At 39.6% G+C, this 17,469-nt stretch overlaps 1 protein-coding gene across 12 annotated transcripts in view; it reads left to right on the top strand.

Moving 5' to 3' along the window:
• Window positions 1–17,469, top strand: part of CACNA1C (calcium voltage-gated channel subunit alpha1 C) — a 490,124-nt gene that overhangs the window by 323,667 nt on the left and 148,988 nt on the right. For all 12 annotated transcript variants that reach the window (XM_075051200.1, XM_075051188.1, XM_075051198.1 and 9 more), the window contains exon 8: window positions 13,907–14,010. In XM_075051200.1, coding sequence (XP_074907301.1) covers window positions 13,907–14,010 — 104 coding nt within the window. The remainder of the gene's footprint in view (window positions 1–13,906; window positions 14,011–17,469) is intronic.

Consider the following 17,469-nt stretch of genomic DNA (forward strand, 5'->3'; position numbering starts at 1 on the left):
AAACTGGAGCTTACGGACACCCTTACAATTCCCATCATGAAATCAAAATGGAACAAACTGGACAACAGATATAATTTACTTTGCTGACAGCATTGACAATCTTTTGAGCTTTTCTCATCCCCCCACAGCCTGTTGCAGCCAATGAGGAAGATGATGTGAGGAATACAGAGAAATTGCCACAAAGTGGAAGACATTAAACGCAGAGCTGCAACCCCCAATTTTCACCAGCTGTGTTTTTCCTTCTAACCCTTTATTCTTGCAGCACTTAGGCTTGAATTAGTAAGGCTTTCCACACAAGAGAATGATCTGATTCTAAGAATATATCTGTCTACATGTTTCCATGGTGTTTATTCCCCGTCCGCCCCCACCTCTCCAAGAAAATGCTGGGCTTTTATTGTTGTGGGGTTGAGGTTTTTTAATCATCTTTTCGGCAGGGATTTGCATGGATGTGAAAAATTTACAAAGAATAAGCACACAAGTATGAGCAACCCATCTCTGTGATTGCAGAGGTTATTTCATCTCCATCTGCTGTAATAGTGGTGGGTAAGGGCAGAGGGCCCATAGTTCAGAGCACTGAAGGGCCACAGCATTTATGCACTGAAAAAGCAGTGTCCACACTTAATTTGCATAAATGCTGACCTAAATCTGTTTTCCTTTTTCTCATGAACAACTACACGTGCAACTGTCTTGGTTGCTTGTACTGCTGCTCTGAAAGTAACAGCAGTGACTTGCTCGTTGCCACCTGCCACAAAAACCTGCTGCTGAATGTTTGTTCAAAGCAAAATAGGCACTTATGGTGTGAAATGAAGTTTTCATGAGCCCTTCAGACCTCAACTTTGGACCTCTCAGTCCTCTTGCTCTATATGGAAAGAAACTCTCCATTAAAAATAAGCTGCTTCGGGTTGGTTATGGGGAGGTGTTAATGGAGACCCTCTGCCCAGTGCTCCTGCGTGGGAAGGACCTCTTCAATAGCCCTGTATTTCTGTTGCCCTTTCTCTATTCTTTCTTCTTTTGTTCTTCTTTAGACTGTTTCCTAATTGCCGCTGTCTAATCACCGCAGAGACCTTTCCTAATTTTAATCTTTTATCCCAGAGCTATAAAATTAAGAGCTAAGCTACTGGGACACTTATATATGACTTAGGATTTTGAGGGCCTCTGTGGGTACACTGCTTGGGCCCTACTACCAGTTTTTCAAGAACTGATGATCATTGCTTGCTGAAACAATCATCTTCAGAGTTGGTCAGTTTGGACCCATATCCGCTAGACAAATTCACAAAGAACAGACTTTGGTTCATTATCTAGACCCTGGGAAAGAAAAAGACAGGGGAATATGCCCAAGGTCAGAACACAAATGGTGGCTCTAGAACTATTTATAAAACTCATGTTTAATTTGAGTTTAATTTGTTTCAACATCTTGTTTTCAAGACAAAGGGCAATATAACTAAACCCTCACCAATCTTACTGTGAATAATAAGTCTTTCCTGCCTGCAAAGAGAATTGGTCCACTGATATTGGCTTTATTCATTGATTTCAGTGGGATTTCTGCCTGAGCAGGGCTTGAGGGCTCAGTATGATGGGTGGTCATACCATCATAACCGTATAGTTTAGCTGCACCTGTGACCTCCTCTAGAACTGTCTCCTTCTAACTCCAATCTTCTGCACTGCACCCAAATTGGAGGCCTAAAAACAATACTGGGCACATCTCCTTAAAGATACAAAGTGACCAGAAGTAGAAAATGAAGGGTTTAGGACTCAATCAGAGGAATATTTACCACAAAACTCAGACTCACAAGAAAAAGAGAAGGGGCAGTCTTGTCTGCCAATAATGCAGTTGCACTTCATTCAGGCTCTTTGACAGTAGTTTCTCCAGTGAACCTCTAGTGCTTATGCAATATCCGTGAGTGGCTAGTGTGTCTATCAGATGAAGGTTTATTAGCTGTGTGCTATGAGTTCTAGATATTTGAGAATTTGGGGTGTGATTTCACAATTGAAAACTGGATTCATCATTTAAAATGTAGAATGGATTTCTAGGAATATCATAGATTGGGAACTGGCTACAAAGGAAACTGGGATATACTGATCAAGTGCAAAAAAAGAATTGACAGTCATGCCTCCACTTATTAAAGAAGGCAGTGATTATCTACAGCTTACAGTACTGTTTTTCATTATCTTTATTTTTAAGGACTTAATTGACTATGTAAATCAATGAACAGTATGTGCTTGTGTATTCCTGTGCATGCAGCAATCAGTGCTGTTCTGATATACTTGTGGTGGAATTTGCTATCAGTCTGCACTGAGATAAATAGAAGCAGTTATAAAACAGCAATACAGTAAAACAGGCAGAAAATCCTTTCTGGATAATCAGCCATGCAAATGTAAATACAAAATAAGCAGAGGCAGGAAGGGATAGCCCAGAATTCTAAGATGAAATGAAATCTTTAGATTTGGAAACCCACCATCCTAGGGGATATTTTCATGCTTGAAATCAGCACTTTATTCTTTTGGAGTGAATATCCAAAGCCTTTAAAAGATGAAAAGGTTTTTAAATAACTGAGCAGCAGTAAGAGATGGAACTGCTGCAGTAGCTCTAATGAAAGAACTATCAGCCCTGTGGCTAAATAGCCTTTGGGCTTTTGGATGACTTTTTCAAAGATCAACCTTTTTCTTTTAAAGGGAAAAAAGCTATACACACTTACATGGGAACAAGCAACTCGTGTAAAGCTCTGACTTTTGCCTCTGGAGGCCTGAATTCAAATCCTGATTAAGTCACACTAGTCCAAATAATTTTTGGAGGTCACTACATGGCATTTCTGCAAATTGCAAATTCACCCAACAAGCTAACCCACTCATGTAATTGATCATGTGAAAACTTTCATGGGTGCTGCTACCTGTATAGGGACCTGACTTTGGCAGAACACTGCAGATAGATCAGTGACATGAATCTCCTCTAAGCAGATCTACTGTTCAGGAGTCAGGAAGAGTAGTGTAATAATAAGAAGGCAAAAGTAATGTCACTATTGATGTTAGCTGTTGAGTAGGGAAGAGGTAGGGAAAATAATCTGCCAGTCATCATCTATATCAACAAGCAGAAAGGATCAAGAGCAAGGGCTTGGCATACTGGACTCTAGGCTATGTTTGTGGCAAGTCCTGAAGACCTGCTCAGTCTGAGCCTAGTGTCTTCAAGAGCTCTGCCTGGGTCAGTGTATGGCCTGTTCTTTCCCAGACGGCCTGTATGACACAGTCAGCCTTAATGCAGACAGAGAGTGACCCAAGCCACCATTGAAAAAAAAAACCAAAAACAAAAACCTCAAACCATCAAAAAATTTTTGAGGGAATAGTTTAGAGGGAATTATTTGCATCCTCAAAGTGCAGCAGTTCCAGCACACTCTAGAATCTGAGTTGCTTTATCACTTGGCAGCAAATGGTGATGGCTTTAAACTGAAAGAGGGTAGATTTAGATTACATGTAAGGAAGAAGAGAGAGGTTGTGGATGCCCCATCCCTGCAAGTGTTCAAGACAGGTTGGATGGGACTTTGAACAACCTGGTCTAGTGGAAGGTGTCCCTGCCCATGGCAGGGGGGTTGGAACGAGATGATCTTTAAGGTCCCTTCCAACCCAAACCACTCTATGATTCTACAATTCTAAATGTATTTCAATATTTCACTTTTGGGTAACATGGTCTGTGCTAAACTGAAATGAAATACATTTAATTTTTTTTTTTCTGTTTTGTGTATTAATCCTGGAGAAAGAGAGTGAGGTGGCAAAGCAGGAGGCTTATTGGAGCTCAGAATTTGTCTCTGATGTAAGGAATTCTCGCTGTGTAACTAATGTTTTCAGTGGGAGTTCAGAATCCCTGTATGGCCAAACATGCTGCAGAGGTACGTAGCCCCCTCCAGTTTTCACAGAAAAAACAGAGAAGTCCCACAAGAAAGCACAAAGAGTACAGGTAGGATAGGAAGAGGTGCAAATTCCTGATTATTTCTGTTTTCCTTCCCCTGGTATAGTTGACTATAGGAATTCTGCAGTGGTACTTGCACTAACAAAAATTAATATGCTGAGATTTTGTCAGCACAATTCACTTTTCAGATACTTGATTTGCCATGGTAATCCATGACCCTTTGAAACATTACTAGCGCTAATAAATGTTGCAACTTTGTGAAAACAAAACCCAGCAACACTGCTGTTTTCTTTAAGTGAAGGGAGAGCCTAACTTTTTTTCCTCTATTTTGAAATGAAAAGTGTGAAGTCAAATGCCAGTGGCCTTTGCCATCAGTTGAAGTTATACAGGAAACATGGGTGAAGGCTATTTAAAATTACAGATTTAATTAAGACAGTAGTAAACACACAAGTCAATATTGCAGCCCTACCCTCCAGCAAGCACAAACTACTGTGCCGTAGAAGTATGGGATCAGTAAGCATTTTCAACAGAAAAAGCTTGCAGTAGAAAAACATTTCAGCTCAATCCTTGTGTGCCACAGACATTTTGACCTGCTGGCATTTGAATTCAAGTTTTAATTCTCTTCCAGCTCTCAGACAGAGACCTTCTATTTCCCATAATAGCTCAGTCTGTTAAAGAACAGCTGACTGCAAAAAACAATGTGCACCCAAACCGAAAGAGCTCAAATATGAACATAGAACTTTACCAAAGAATGTAATAATGTTGTGGAGTCCAGTGATTATATACTGGGGGCTAAAAAACACAGTGGAAGGATTCAGTGTCAGCATGCAGTATCAGTAATCTGGGGCTAGGTAGTTGAAATTTGGGGGTTTTTATATGTCTCAGACTTTATACAGTCTTTCCCAGCTGAGAAAGCGTGCATATCCTTGAAAAGGTGGGGCCAGTATTTACTGAGTGATGAAAACATGACTCAGTGCTGTTACAAAGAAATAAGCTTGGCAAATTCTACTGGTAGCAAGGCACTTCCCGCATACTGTATGCAACAAAGAGCAAATACAGTTTGCTTCACACCTTTTATGTGTTCTTCATTGAAGGGAGTTCATATAACCAAAATGGCATTCCACTGCGTATAATTTCAGAGAAGCTCAAACAGCTGGTTTACATGTTTTCACTTCGCTATCAAGCAGCTGACATGGTTATATGGTAGTGCTTCTAGACCTTCGCTCTAGCCTTGTTCTTGCACAAGTTGCAGCAGCCTGATAGGGCTCTTCTGCAGGACTCCTGCCTTTACACAGTCTCCCCAAGAAGTTCAAGCCAGTCAAGGTGTATCTTTTGCAGGAGTGTGTGCTGTCATGACTCTGAGGTTGAGCCCAGTACTGCTTTCTCTTGTCTTCTCCATAGTGCTATGTGGGAAGCTTGGTCCGTTCTGGAGACTTCACCTTCTTGTCAGGGAGATAAGGCAGCATAGCAATGAACTATAGGTATACCAAAAGTTTTTCTAAAATAAACCAGGAATTACTGTTCACCTGGATCAGAGCAGGTGTACTTGGGTGAGGACATTTACAGCAGATTCAACATATTCTTTGTTAGAAGGGGTGAAGAAGCAACCTCTGCAGACTTCGTCATCTCAGATCCATCTGCCTCCTTCCCCTTCTCTCTTCTGGACTCATCTTCCATTGCTGCAGTTTCTTTGATTCTTTCTCAAGGGTTCTCTGTTGCAAATTAATCTCTTCCCTTGATGTTTCTGTTGTCCTCATCGAGGCAGTCCTTTCTCAGTTAATGGCTCCGTTTATCTCCTGCAGAGAGTTCTGTACAAATTGCCAATATTTCTAACTTAGAGTGGAATTTTAATTTTCTCCTTACATCACTACAGAGCATACAGAACAATTGGGGAACCAAGGTACACATAGGTATCTTATTATTCTTCCCACTGGCCACGTATGATGAATCTTGCCTATGTTATTTGCTTTTATCCTACAGTGACCGTGTAGCAGAATAAGCTGTCTGGAGCATTCTCTGCCTTGGTTCGTGATCCCTGTGCACTTGTATTCAGCTCTGTCTTGCCTTTCTCATGAAGACACTCTGAAAAAAGGTTATAAGTGTCTATACATACATATAGAATGCACATAGGGAATTTGTAAAATTCCATAATTGAGGTAACGCAGGAAGAAGAGCCTTAAAAATAAGTGCTTGGAGAGAACAACTGAGCTAAAGATTTGCCTTCTCCTTCAGTACTTCAAAATGAAAGAAATGTGATTGTCAAAACATAATTTTTAACAGGAGCAACAGATCAAGTGCTGCTCCTTCCTTTGAGTGTCATTAGTTCAGACTGAAGCTGGGCTGAACTCTCCAGTCTTTCCTTTGCATCCATCTGATAGTGCCAGGTACAAAATGCGGAGTATTTCAGAACAATCATAAGGAGCAACTGTGGCTTGGAGTCCCTTTAAGACTATTAGGATGTTGATGCGTAGAAGGAAATTCTACCCAGAATAAGAACAAGGCATCTGGAGTCCTTTGCTTATATTTTAAGCCATTCAGAAGCAATTTTATTCCATTGTTCTTAAGTCCATAAAAGTAAGTCTAGTTTATTTTAGCTTTTATAATTTTGCTTATTAGAAGGTTTGGAGTTGTGTATTTTTTTACCCCCATCTCTGTCCTTTTGCCTTTAGTCAGCTCTGAGACCTTAAATTCTAACTCATTATCACCTGTCTTAAAAACTCAGGAAGGCTGAAAGAGTATTTCAGGTTGACAAGATAATGACAATACTTCTCATGGAGCACTAGAATGTCTAGACTGAAATGTTTAAATCTTTTTGTCATTTTTTAGTCACTATGTACACTAAACTTCTAATTTTTCCCAGGGAATTTCAGAAAATGAGCTCCTTATCATATATTTCTCCCAGTCCTGTGCCCCATCACGTTCAAACAAAGCACTTATGCATAGCAGCCCATTTCTGCTGGTAACACTAATATTGACCATTGACTTCAATACAATTATTTGTATGCCTTAAATTATGCACGCACATGAGTACTGGATTAAAAACAAAGCAAGCAAAGACAACTAATTAGATTTTAAATATTGAAGGATCTGCAAGGTGGAATCTTCATCCTTAGGATAATAATGCACTAAGTCTAAATCCGGCTTTAAGGATATATGATGGATAATAGGAAAAATGATCCTTCTCTTGCTTCTTCTGTGAATGGTGAAGTCAGATGGATATGTGCTGTGTATAGACTTACTTGAGGTGTATGTGGAGACCAGCCAGGAATTTCTCAAGTAAAAATGTGCTTTTCTTCATTTCTGTATTAACATGACATGCACCAGCCTCACACCATTCAGGCTCCAAAAAATCAGCAGATCAGGATGTGCAGGATTTCAGAGCTAAAGAAGCAATCCCATAGTTTGCCCCACAGGTTGGAAAAAGTGCTCATGGAGCCTAACATACCTAGAAAGTAAATTTTAGTACTGTGTCCCTTTTTACTGTTCCTTTAGTTCTGTATAACCTAATTGAAATCTTTCTGGGGCTTCTTTTAAACATTTATATTTTTGTAAAAAAGCTAGAAATAACAATGAGTAATTTCTTTGTTAAAATCAATATTGTAAGCAGTGGGGCTCACAATAAGTTGTAAAATGCATAATGAATGTATTTATCACAAGTATTACATGAAAAAAACAGTATAACATAAGCAGTGTACTGTTTAGAGCTCAGAGAAAAATGCAGTGTGCAGGATTTGTTACCAGAGCTAACCAACAATAGTAATTTTTTGCATATTTAGGGGTTGGTTTATTTGTGTCACAGTCCGGTTACCTACCTATGAGTTGTTCAAGTGCATGACCGCTAAAGAGAGAGTTGTCAGATGTCTTAGATCTCTAAGGAGAGGAAGTTGAGAGAAAGAAAGGAGTGAAACCTTCACATCACAAGTCCTCTGCCTGCTCTGACTACTAGCAAGAGCTTTCAAGGCAAGGACTGCAAGGACTGCAGAGCCAAGGTGTTCTTAAGCCCAAATCAGCTCTGCAGTTGAGAAGATAACCGGAAGAGAATGATTTATTGAACAAATAGTTTGTTTTTTGTTTGCAAAGCAGCCTTAAAAATCATGCTATTGCCAGTTACAGTTGTTCATTGGATGTTCTTAGGAACTGCCAGCAATATCCTTTTTCTCATTTGGGATGAATATTTTGGTTTTCAGCTATTTCCACTGATGTAATATATCTAGCATGAGGAAAGGTAGAAAAATGAATCTTTCAAAGTTTTGCTTCTTCATTGGACAAATTTATCCGGACACTTTCTGGGATTTCACCCCACCTTAGTTACTTCTGAAGGGTTACATTGGTTTTATGAGACCTTTTTTGTTCCTTGGCTGTATGAATACAAAGCATTTTAGTCAGTCTGTGAGGTTTCAGAAACAAAGCAAAGCTTTAACTATCATGAAAGCATCACGAAGATATAATGGAAGCCAATGAAATAATGGAAGGGTAGGAGTGCTTTCCTTTCTAGGCCACATAGCCCTTGCCTGAGATGTAGGATTTACTGACTGTCTATAATGTAGATTTTTTTTTCCTTTGGTATTGTCAACACAGCTGTAGCTGTGAAGGGTGAAGTTCCATCCTCTGTTTATTTTAATTGTTTTTGTACCTGAGTTCTGAGTAAAAAAAATTAGGAGAAAACATTATTCCCTCACAGTACAAAACAGTGCGTCATCCTATTAAAAAAAAGTTTCTAGTAACGTTTAAGCAGAGTTTAAAGTTGTAGTTCCATGAGCATATGTGTGAATGAAGTGCATTCACCCAAATATTCATGGGAAGAGAAGGAAAGAGGGAGAGAAAAAGGAAAATTTATGTTTTAATCCAAACCTCTCTACGTCATAATTTATCAATGATAAATATCTAAATCTCACATTAGTATATGCATGGCCCTTCATGTATCACCTGAGCTATGCCTGCAAGTAGGCTACCATTTGATCTTTGATCTAAGCTGAGGAAATCACTTCTATGCATCCTTAAAGTTATGAAGGTGCTTAATTACTTTTCCTGAAAAAGATGGTTTTCAAAATGAAAGCTTCAAGCAGGCAGATATATTCAGCACAAATTGTTACCTCTTCTTTCTGCTGTCTCCTGCTCCCAATATTCTCCAATTTTATATCGTTACAAGAAAGACTTGGTTTCAATTAGAGATCTTGCTACTGGCCGTAACCATCACATTTGGCTAGATCATTTCCTGAGGCAGTGAATTCCACAGATAGGCTGCATAAAATAGCATTTCTTCACAAAATTTCCAGATTTACTGCCCTTTAATCTTACTGAGTACTCTGCTCCTCTTGATTAATGTTACTCCGTGAAAGGTTATACACTTCATTACAGAATACTTGAATCACTTAACTTGTATTTTAAAAAAGCTATCATAACATTCTATAGTCATTAGAAATCAATTAGCAATTTATTCAAGAAATAGAAGCCTAGCCCTGGTGTCCTACCTAAGTTACTTTCCATTAAGCTGCAGCTCTCCAGTATTGTGCACTGAACAAGACACACTTAATTTTTTTCTTCAGCTTGCTGCATTCCAGTGACAGCTGCCCTTCTATGATGGATTAAACTTTTCCTGTAACTTTCAGTTATTTTTGAAAGACATTTCCCACAAAGTGTCAGGGTGTGGGTGTGTGAATTGTAAAGTCAGCAAAATTTAGTGAATTGTGTCTACCCCTCCCATTAAGTGACTGAAAGACCTCCACTATATGCTTGGTGATGCTCAACCATTATGTTAATAGATAATATGCCTCTAACATTAGCTTTGAACCATGATGTCTGTGTAATGAATGAGGTACTTGCAAAATGTGCCAGACTATTGTCCCTGGGGAAAAAAAAAATCTTTAAACAAGTAAGGCATGCATATCTCCTGTGGCTTTACCAATATGCCTTCACCTATGTCTTCTGAAGAACCAGAAGACATAGGCACAAAGGTCTATTTATAGAGATAAATAGACTTTTATTCCTTGGCCCCTACTGAAACTGTGAACTACAGAATTAAAAATCCTGATGTTATTTCTAGGAGATTATCTGTATCATTGAGAGAAAAGCCTTCAACTGGACATTGAAATGCTATAGTCATGATAGCAGTTAAGGATGCTTGGCAAAGGAAGAGGTCTTCCCCAGTACACAAGGTCCATCAGACCTCAAATAGGCTGAAACACCCTCTTTTTGTCATGACACTCAATGGTTTCTTTGACAGTACCAATAAGTTAAGGTAGTATCCCGCTTTGCAGATTGGAAAGCTGAAACATAATAAGCCAAAATGATGTCCCTACAGTGCCAGAGAGGGTATGTAGCAAATCATGAGAAGGAATCTAAGATCCTTAACCCTGAGGTCTCTGAGAGATGATGCATTAATGTTCAGAAACGTACCAACTTTCTCACTGTTGAGAGTAGTGAGATGTGAGTGTTCAGATGTGAGCTGTAAAAGGTCAGGCAGTTTGACACAGAAAGTGGAATTATTTCTATAAATGACCATCTGCAGATTCCTACCAATGCTGTGCTTCCAGCTGACCTAACAATTGTCCCATACATGCTGAAGTTGATATCAGGTTGCAATCACCTTGACTACTGTAGCTGGTATATTATAATTCAGACCTACACTGGCTGATAGTCTTTGTTCAGAACGGTAAATTTGGAAGATGATCCACCTTTCTGTTGAGATTCATATGCTTAATAGTAAACACTCAGGGAGAAGTACTGCACTCAGTGACCAAAGAGCTGAACTGTGTATCAGGAGTTGTACTGTCCATCCTAGAGAGGTAACCTATTGCAGACCACGTTTTCTGTCCTCAGTAGTGTGCAAATGGTAACACTTCTTCTGATCTTGTTATGACCCTCTGCAGCTTCTCCATTTCAACACCATAATTAGGAAAAATCAGCTCTACCACCTAAGTTATGCTTGCTGTGAAAGCCTCCAGCTGCAGTCGACAGGACGCGTATGCATACACATATGATTAATAGCTACATGTTCACAGAATGATGATAAGTCTCCAGGAAGCAGTTTCACTCAAACACAAGTGCAAGGTTTTTAATGTTATCTGTATGGGAGCATTGTTCAGTTAGGACAGTCCATCCTGGACTTTAGGATACTTCTGTTTTGGAGGAAGCATTTCCAGATATTTGGAAGGATACAATCTTAGCCAAGAATTTAATGTTTCTTAAATGTTGATACATTGCTGTTACTGTTTTGAGTAAGTCTATTTCTTTTTTTTTCCCCTAACTTCTGCCAAACAGCCTATATCTCTGCATTTCTCCTGCAGATGTTTTTCAAGAGCAAATAGTAAGCTCACAGTGTACTGTTTCCTTATCAAAGGGGTTTTTAACATAATTTAATAAATACCTAATGTTCTATCGACACATAACATATGTTCCTGTCACCTGTGGCTCAGTCCCACAATGCGTGGAATAATCTCAACTTCTACTAAAGAAGATGAGACCTGAAAACACCAAACCTAGGAAGTCCAGCAACAGAGACACAGACTCAGCTGTCTGCCAAATACAGATGGTTTCTCTACACTTGAGAAGCTATCACTGTCTCTGCCTCTCAGCTTCTCTGTTACATACAGGACTGGGCAATAAGAAGGAGATGAAAAGCTAACCTCCTAGACGTTCAGTCTCAGAAGTCCCAAATGCCCTGCTGTACCAGAATGCAGGTCTATTTTATGTCGATGCTAGCTGGTACAATCATTGTGTAACTGTGCAGGCATTGGGAATAGCCAGAGTACACTATACTCTAGTTATGTACTTTACCAGGCCACGATGGAAGCTGCTTGCCATCTGGAAATTTCTTTGTGCTAGAGCAGTACAAAAGACAGCCAGGCATGCACCTGAATCCTGTACCTGGCATTTGTTATTTAGGATTCACTTGTAGCACAGCTTTGAGAAGTTCTACTTTCCCAGCTGACAAAGAAACCCTGTTGATAGATAAATACCATACAGCTGAGGCTTTTTTAATCACCATCTATCTTAATTAGAGGGAAGACGAGTCATCACTGTGCCTGCACTGGTAAATTCTTACAGCAGTTTTTCAAAGTTATCCATAGTCATTTTTTGTGTGGATTGCTTTATATAGATAGTGGCATTCTTTGGAGAAGAGAGAGGATGTTAAGTCTCATTTCTTTACTGAATTCCAGCTTGGGCAGTTACATTTTGCCTGCCTGATTTCTCCGCTGTGATTTCAGGTGAATATTTGCTTCCATCTTTATATACTATGATGTTTTGTTCTCTTTAAAGTACTGATGTATTTTACACCAGAGGTGTCTAGTTTTTGGTCATGTGGGATGAAATGTGGCTTGCAAACATAAAGAATAATTAGTATTATTTATAAACTAACTGAGCAATTCTACAAAAGTATTAAAAGGGAAGCTGGTTAATACGCTTAGGGAATGTTAGATGTTCAGGTACTCTCTTCTGACCACCAAATGTATTAATCCTATGAGGAAGGAGCTGATGAACTGTTTTCACAGAGGCAGATTTTGAGCTTATTTTTTAATGAGTCTACTTCAGTCACAGCTGAAGGAGACCTGTGGTAGAGTTCTGGATCGGCCTATTGACTGTGGACTATTGCCAGACAAGGGCTTTAGTGACTGTACTTTGAAAGAAAAATGGATAATGGACTTCCATCCACAAAGAACTGATTTTAATAGTGTTACTCTCCTGCCTTGTCTTACTGAAGGTCTGAAATTCCTCTCCTGAGTTGTTATGAATCTTGAGTCAGATTGCCTCTCCTGAAGTGTGTCTCAGTGCCCATGTATGGAAGCATATTTCTTCTGTGATCATAACAAATGCTTAGTTTGCAAAGAAGAGAGCGTTTTCCTGGAAGGAGAGGACAACATACAATAAAATTTTCAAAAGCATGAAAAACAAAGGAACCTAGGCTGTTTTATGCCTTTAGGTACTTTCAAGTCTGCAATTTACATTCATAAATCATTTTAGTGCTCCTGAAAGTGTTAACCACCATCTGTTTCTTTAATGATGCTATGTCTGGCTCAGGCGATAAGTGTTTACGAAAAGTAAAGAAGAAGGGACTCTGATATTTTTGATACCATCATGAAAGTGAGATTCTATTAAGGTATCCAGCAACTTTCCAAAATTTTGAACTTTGAAGGAGACTTCAAGATAAAATAGTGTTTATGTATCAGATGCTTTTAGAATATATACAATATCTTATGATGTTCTAGAGTTGCTCTACACATAATTACAGGTTCTTGTGCTAAAACAATAGTCTGCCTGCTTCATTTCCAGATGCTTGCAGTAGTGTGAAAGCTAGACCTCTATGCTCATGTCATTCAGTTACAGTCTCAAATTCTCTGAGTATTCAGTTGTGTAAGAATCACATTTTGAAGAGATTCATCCTTCAAGGAGAGAAAGGAATTTTGTGAGAAAGCTTTAGAAAACACTTGACCAGGTCAGAATGTGGTGGGCCTTGGAAGGACCTTCCTCAAAAACAGCTACTGCGCTCATTGTGGTATACTGTGAAGATTACCAGAGCATTGCCAGGGAAAGATCAGTATTTGCTCACAGTTACCACATGCTTCTCTCTGAGGTACGTGTACCTGTGCTACACATGGGAAGTAAATGTGATCTGACAACACACTGTGGTAATGCTTAGCAAAAACTAGCAATATTTTCACTGGCAGCAAAGAGTCATATGTATGTGCAGTGGTTAGAAATTTAGAAGTCATCGGATGGACCCTTGTGGTGCTCTAACTCCAGAAAGTGACAGTCCACAGCTTTGACCATCCAAAGAAGTGCCAATATGGCACATGGTTGTATCTCAGCCTATATTAACCACTGCCTGTAAGGAAACAGCTAGAATAAAAAAGCAAAGGAGCAGTCACATCAGAAAGAACATACAGAAACACTTGCTATGATTATGTGTAAACCAACCACAGGCTCTGTTTACAAACCTTTCCATCTGTTCCTTTGCCTAATCATTTCTGCTTTCCCTCTCTGTCTTCTAACTTTCCTTCGTCTTTCCAGATGCAGGACGCTATGGGCTATGAGTTACCATGGGTGTATTTTGTCAGTCTGGTCATCTTTGGATCCTTTTTCGTTCTAAATCTGGTTCTTGGTGTGTTGAGCGGGTAAGCTGACAGTTTTGGTGTCCTTTTTCCAATGCTACAGGGCAAGACTCCATAATAAGGGTTCTTCCCTGTCACCAGGACTCTTTCAGAAGGATTAAAAATCTGAATCCAAGGAAACTTCACATCAGCTCTCAAATATTTTGACAAAATGTTCAAACATTTCAAGTAACAGTACAGGTAACAAAAGAGGTGTTATTCTCTGACAAAGAAATTCAACCTCCGGGCATTCAAAATCTCTAATGTCAACCTGTCATAAATTTCCAGAAAACTGGCTATTGAAAATCTTACTGCTGGTGACTTGGGATCTCTTTGGCTGGAGCCTTGCAGTGCTCAGAATCTGAGCTTGTCTCACTAATTATCATTCCACTCTTCCAGGTCAATGATGCCATAGGAAGGGACTGGCCCTGGATCTATTTTGTTACACTAATCATCATAGGGTCATTTTTTGTACTTAACTTGGTTCTCGGTGTACTTAGCGGGTAAGCAGTACCAGGAAAATGTTTTATTATTGTTTATTTTTAAAAATTTGTATTTCTATTCCTACTCTCTTGTTACCAAAACAACGGGCAGTGGTGGGTTGATCTCAAGAACCTTAATAGAAGGCCTAGGCTATTGCTGTGCCAATAGCAAAATATGGCTTTCCTAATGGCATGGAAGGAGTCTTTTGACTAAACCAAAGGAATACAAGACAACTCTTTCCTATTACATGTTCCTCTACCTAAAACCTCTACCTGTACTCTGTGGGAAGAGGACAATGCTATGCTCCCCTGTGGGCAAAGCATACCATTCACCATAGAAGAAGGGGATTATAGTTAAATTTCTGGAAGAGTCAGTGGGACTGAAGGAGGAATGAGAGCATGAGACAAATCCCTTCACATTTGTGGGATGAGATTCTTGCCAAATTGTGTCTTCTCACATGAGAAATTTTCACATTGCTTAGTATCTCTAAAGCACAGCCTAATAGAAGACTATTTTCCCTGGAGAGTGTCTTGGGCACATTTATTCTTCAACAAGCACATTTTCTCTATTGTGGAGATTACAAGCCTAGCATGATGCAGGGAGAAAAGATCATTTCCCTCTGACCTTTTCTAAGGATGAACAGAGAAGCGGGAGAATTCCTTTTAGTGTTTAAGCATTCCTAAGACATCTAGCTATATTTCAGTTCTGCAGTATAACCCTCACTGCAAAGCATCATTTTAGTAGCTTTGATTAAAAACAATTGATATTGTCCCCAGTAGTTAAAAGATTTACTGCCCCTGGGGAGCCACATAATTAGAGGAATCAAGACAGCAAACATTCCTCGCAAGATTTTTAAAAAAAGATCCCCTAGAATTAGGCTTCTAATTTTGTATTTTGGCATGACTGGGTGCCTACAGCCATTCTATGTACATGGATAAATATGGTATGAGGACTTTTATGCATCCTCTTTTTCTTTGTTTCTAACATCCTGCCTCCTTTAATGGGTTCTAAATGAATTTGGTCAGAGCCTGTACCTGTTGCCTGAGCGGCCAGCTCTGAAGTCCCCTGTCTTTTGATCATAAGAGAGGGAAAATGATCTCTAAGCAGGAGAGAGAGGACTTGATGCCTCACAGAAATTATGTCCTTGGTACTTGGGCCAACAACATAGGAAGGGCAGTAGTAGGACCAGAGAAGAAGATCCATCATTGGCCATCCTGCAAAGAGACAGGTAATAGCAGATCTACAGGAGGTATTACTACTGTCTTCATTACTCCATTGAGGAGGACATGCTGCTAAGACAGCTGCTGCAAGGAGAAGGGTTTCCAAGCAGTAATGGGAGTGGGAAAAAATCTCCGGTAATGAAGTGTCAGGCAATAGTCTGTGTTTGGATATCTGGAGAGTGATACTCTGGGTACAATTTTAAAATGTAAGCTTGTTTCTCCAGGTGGATACTCTAGTCAGCAGGTAAGAATGTCAGCAGTAGTGGAGGATGATGAGCAGCTGACAGAGAGAAAGTGATCTGTTGTATCAGAGGTGCACTCAAGGATGATATAGGACAGTGGTTAAAGATTATATAGTATCTGATTGGATAAACAGTGCCTGTGAGCCCAGCCCTGAGGAGTGCATGCCGTTGAAGCACTGCTGATTCAATTTACCTACACTTGGATTTGTGCCTGTACATAATTAAAAATTGAATTTTCTCTCTCTTTCATTTTTCAACTCAAGAAAGTGTTTTGGGGCCTAGATCTTCCATCTCCTGACATACTGCAGCTAGACCACCACAGTTAGTGGTAAGAGATGGAAACAGTCTGTAGAGAGAACTGAAATCAAAGATGAAGTTCACCTTGTTTAAGCTGTGAGTCACTCTTTCTGGCTGTGTTCACAGTGTTATGACAGCTGCGCTGTTTCTGCAAAATTTTTCCCAACTGGAGAAAAGTAAAAAGAAAGTCAAGAATTTGCATCCATGAAAAAACACAGAAATTATGGGAGAAATGTTCCAAATTTTGGTGGGGGCTAAATAAGCAGGTCTTAAACAATTAACTTTCTAAGGCAGTTCTAAATTCTGCAGAGTTGCAAAGTGTCTTCACTTTGCAGATTCAGCTTTTTTTTTTTTTGACACTTGCTATTGCTATTAGTCCGATCTATGTAGATGATCCACCTGTCTGTTCTATGTAGATACAAAGCAGCATTCCTGGGCATCTTTGTATATCCGTTCTGGGCACCTTTCTTCCCATTTATCTATTTAAGGAACTTCACCAAGCATGTCGTGCAGGTAGACTTTGTCAATGACAGATTAGCTTAGGTTTTTTAATCACTTCTGAATATATAAGTGTAATTAATTGTACTCACAAAGACACCTTGATTGCACCTGCAAAATCAAATGCTGAGTTCTGCTCTGCCTAAAGAGTTCATTTGTAATTTGTTTCTCCTCAGGTATGTCATCCATTCATGGTCCTTCTGGTGAATTTACTAGTCACATGCTAAGCTAAATAGTATGACAGAGTGTTCATGTGTAGAGCTATAATCCTCTTCCTGTCTTGACTGAGCACAATATAAAATTCATGTATTCCAAAGGAAATGTCTAGTCAGCAGATCACACAGTAGACCTCCTCAAGCCTAAGCAAAAGGATTCCACATCATTGCTGTGAGCAGTGAAGCCCCTCTTAAAGGTCTCTTGAGATCAGAGATGTTCACGTCTGTGTTATCTGTTTCAGTCAGTGAGGAAAAAAAGTGGTCAAGTTGGTTCAACTTTTAGACCTGCACGCCTAAGCATATAGATTCACATTTCTTTTATATTTTACCTAGCAGTGATCCAAATCCCAGAACACAGACCAAACAAGCAGTTGCCTAGGGCAAATGGAGGGCAGGAGAACAGCCATTTCTTCTGCTTTGAGAGGATCCTGGAAAACCTAGTTGGCTGCTTTTGATGCTCTTACTGCCATAGAAGAGGTCAGAGTGAATGGGAGGCTGGCTGTGGTTGTAGCTCCTCCTGGAGCAGTT

This window comes from Buteo buteo, chromosome 19, assembly GCF_964188355.1.
Source record: "Buteo buteo chromosome 19, bButBut1.hap1.1, whole genome shotgun sequence".
Taxonomy (NCBI): Eukaryota; Metazoa; Chordata; class Aves; order Accipitriformes; family Accipitridae; genus Buteo; species Buteo buteo.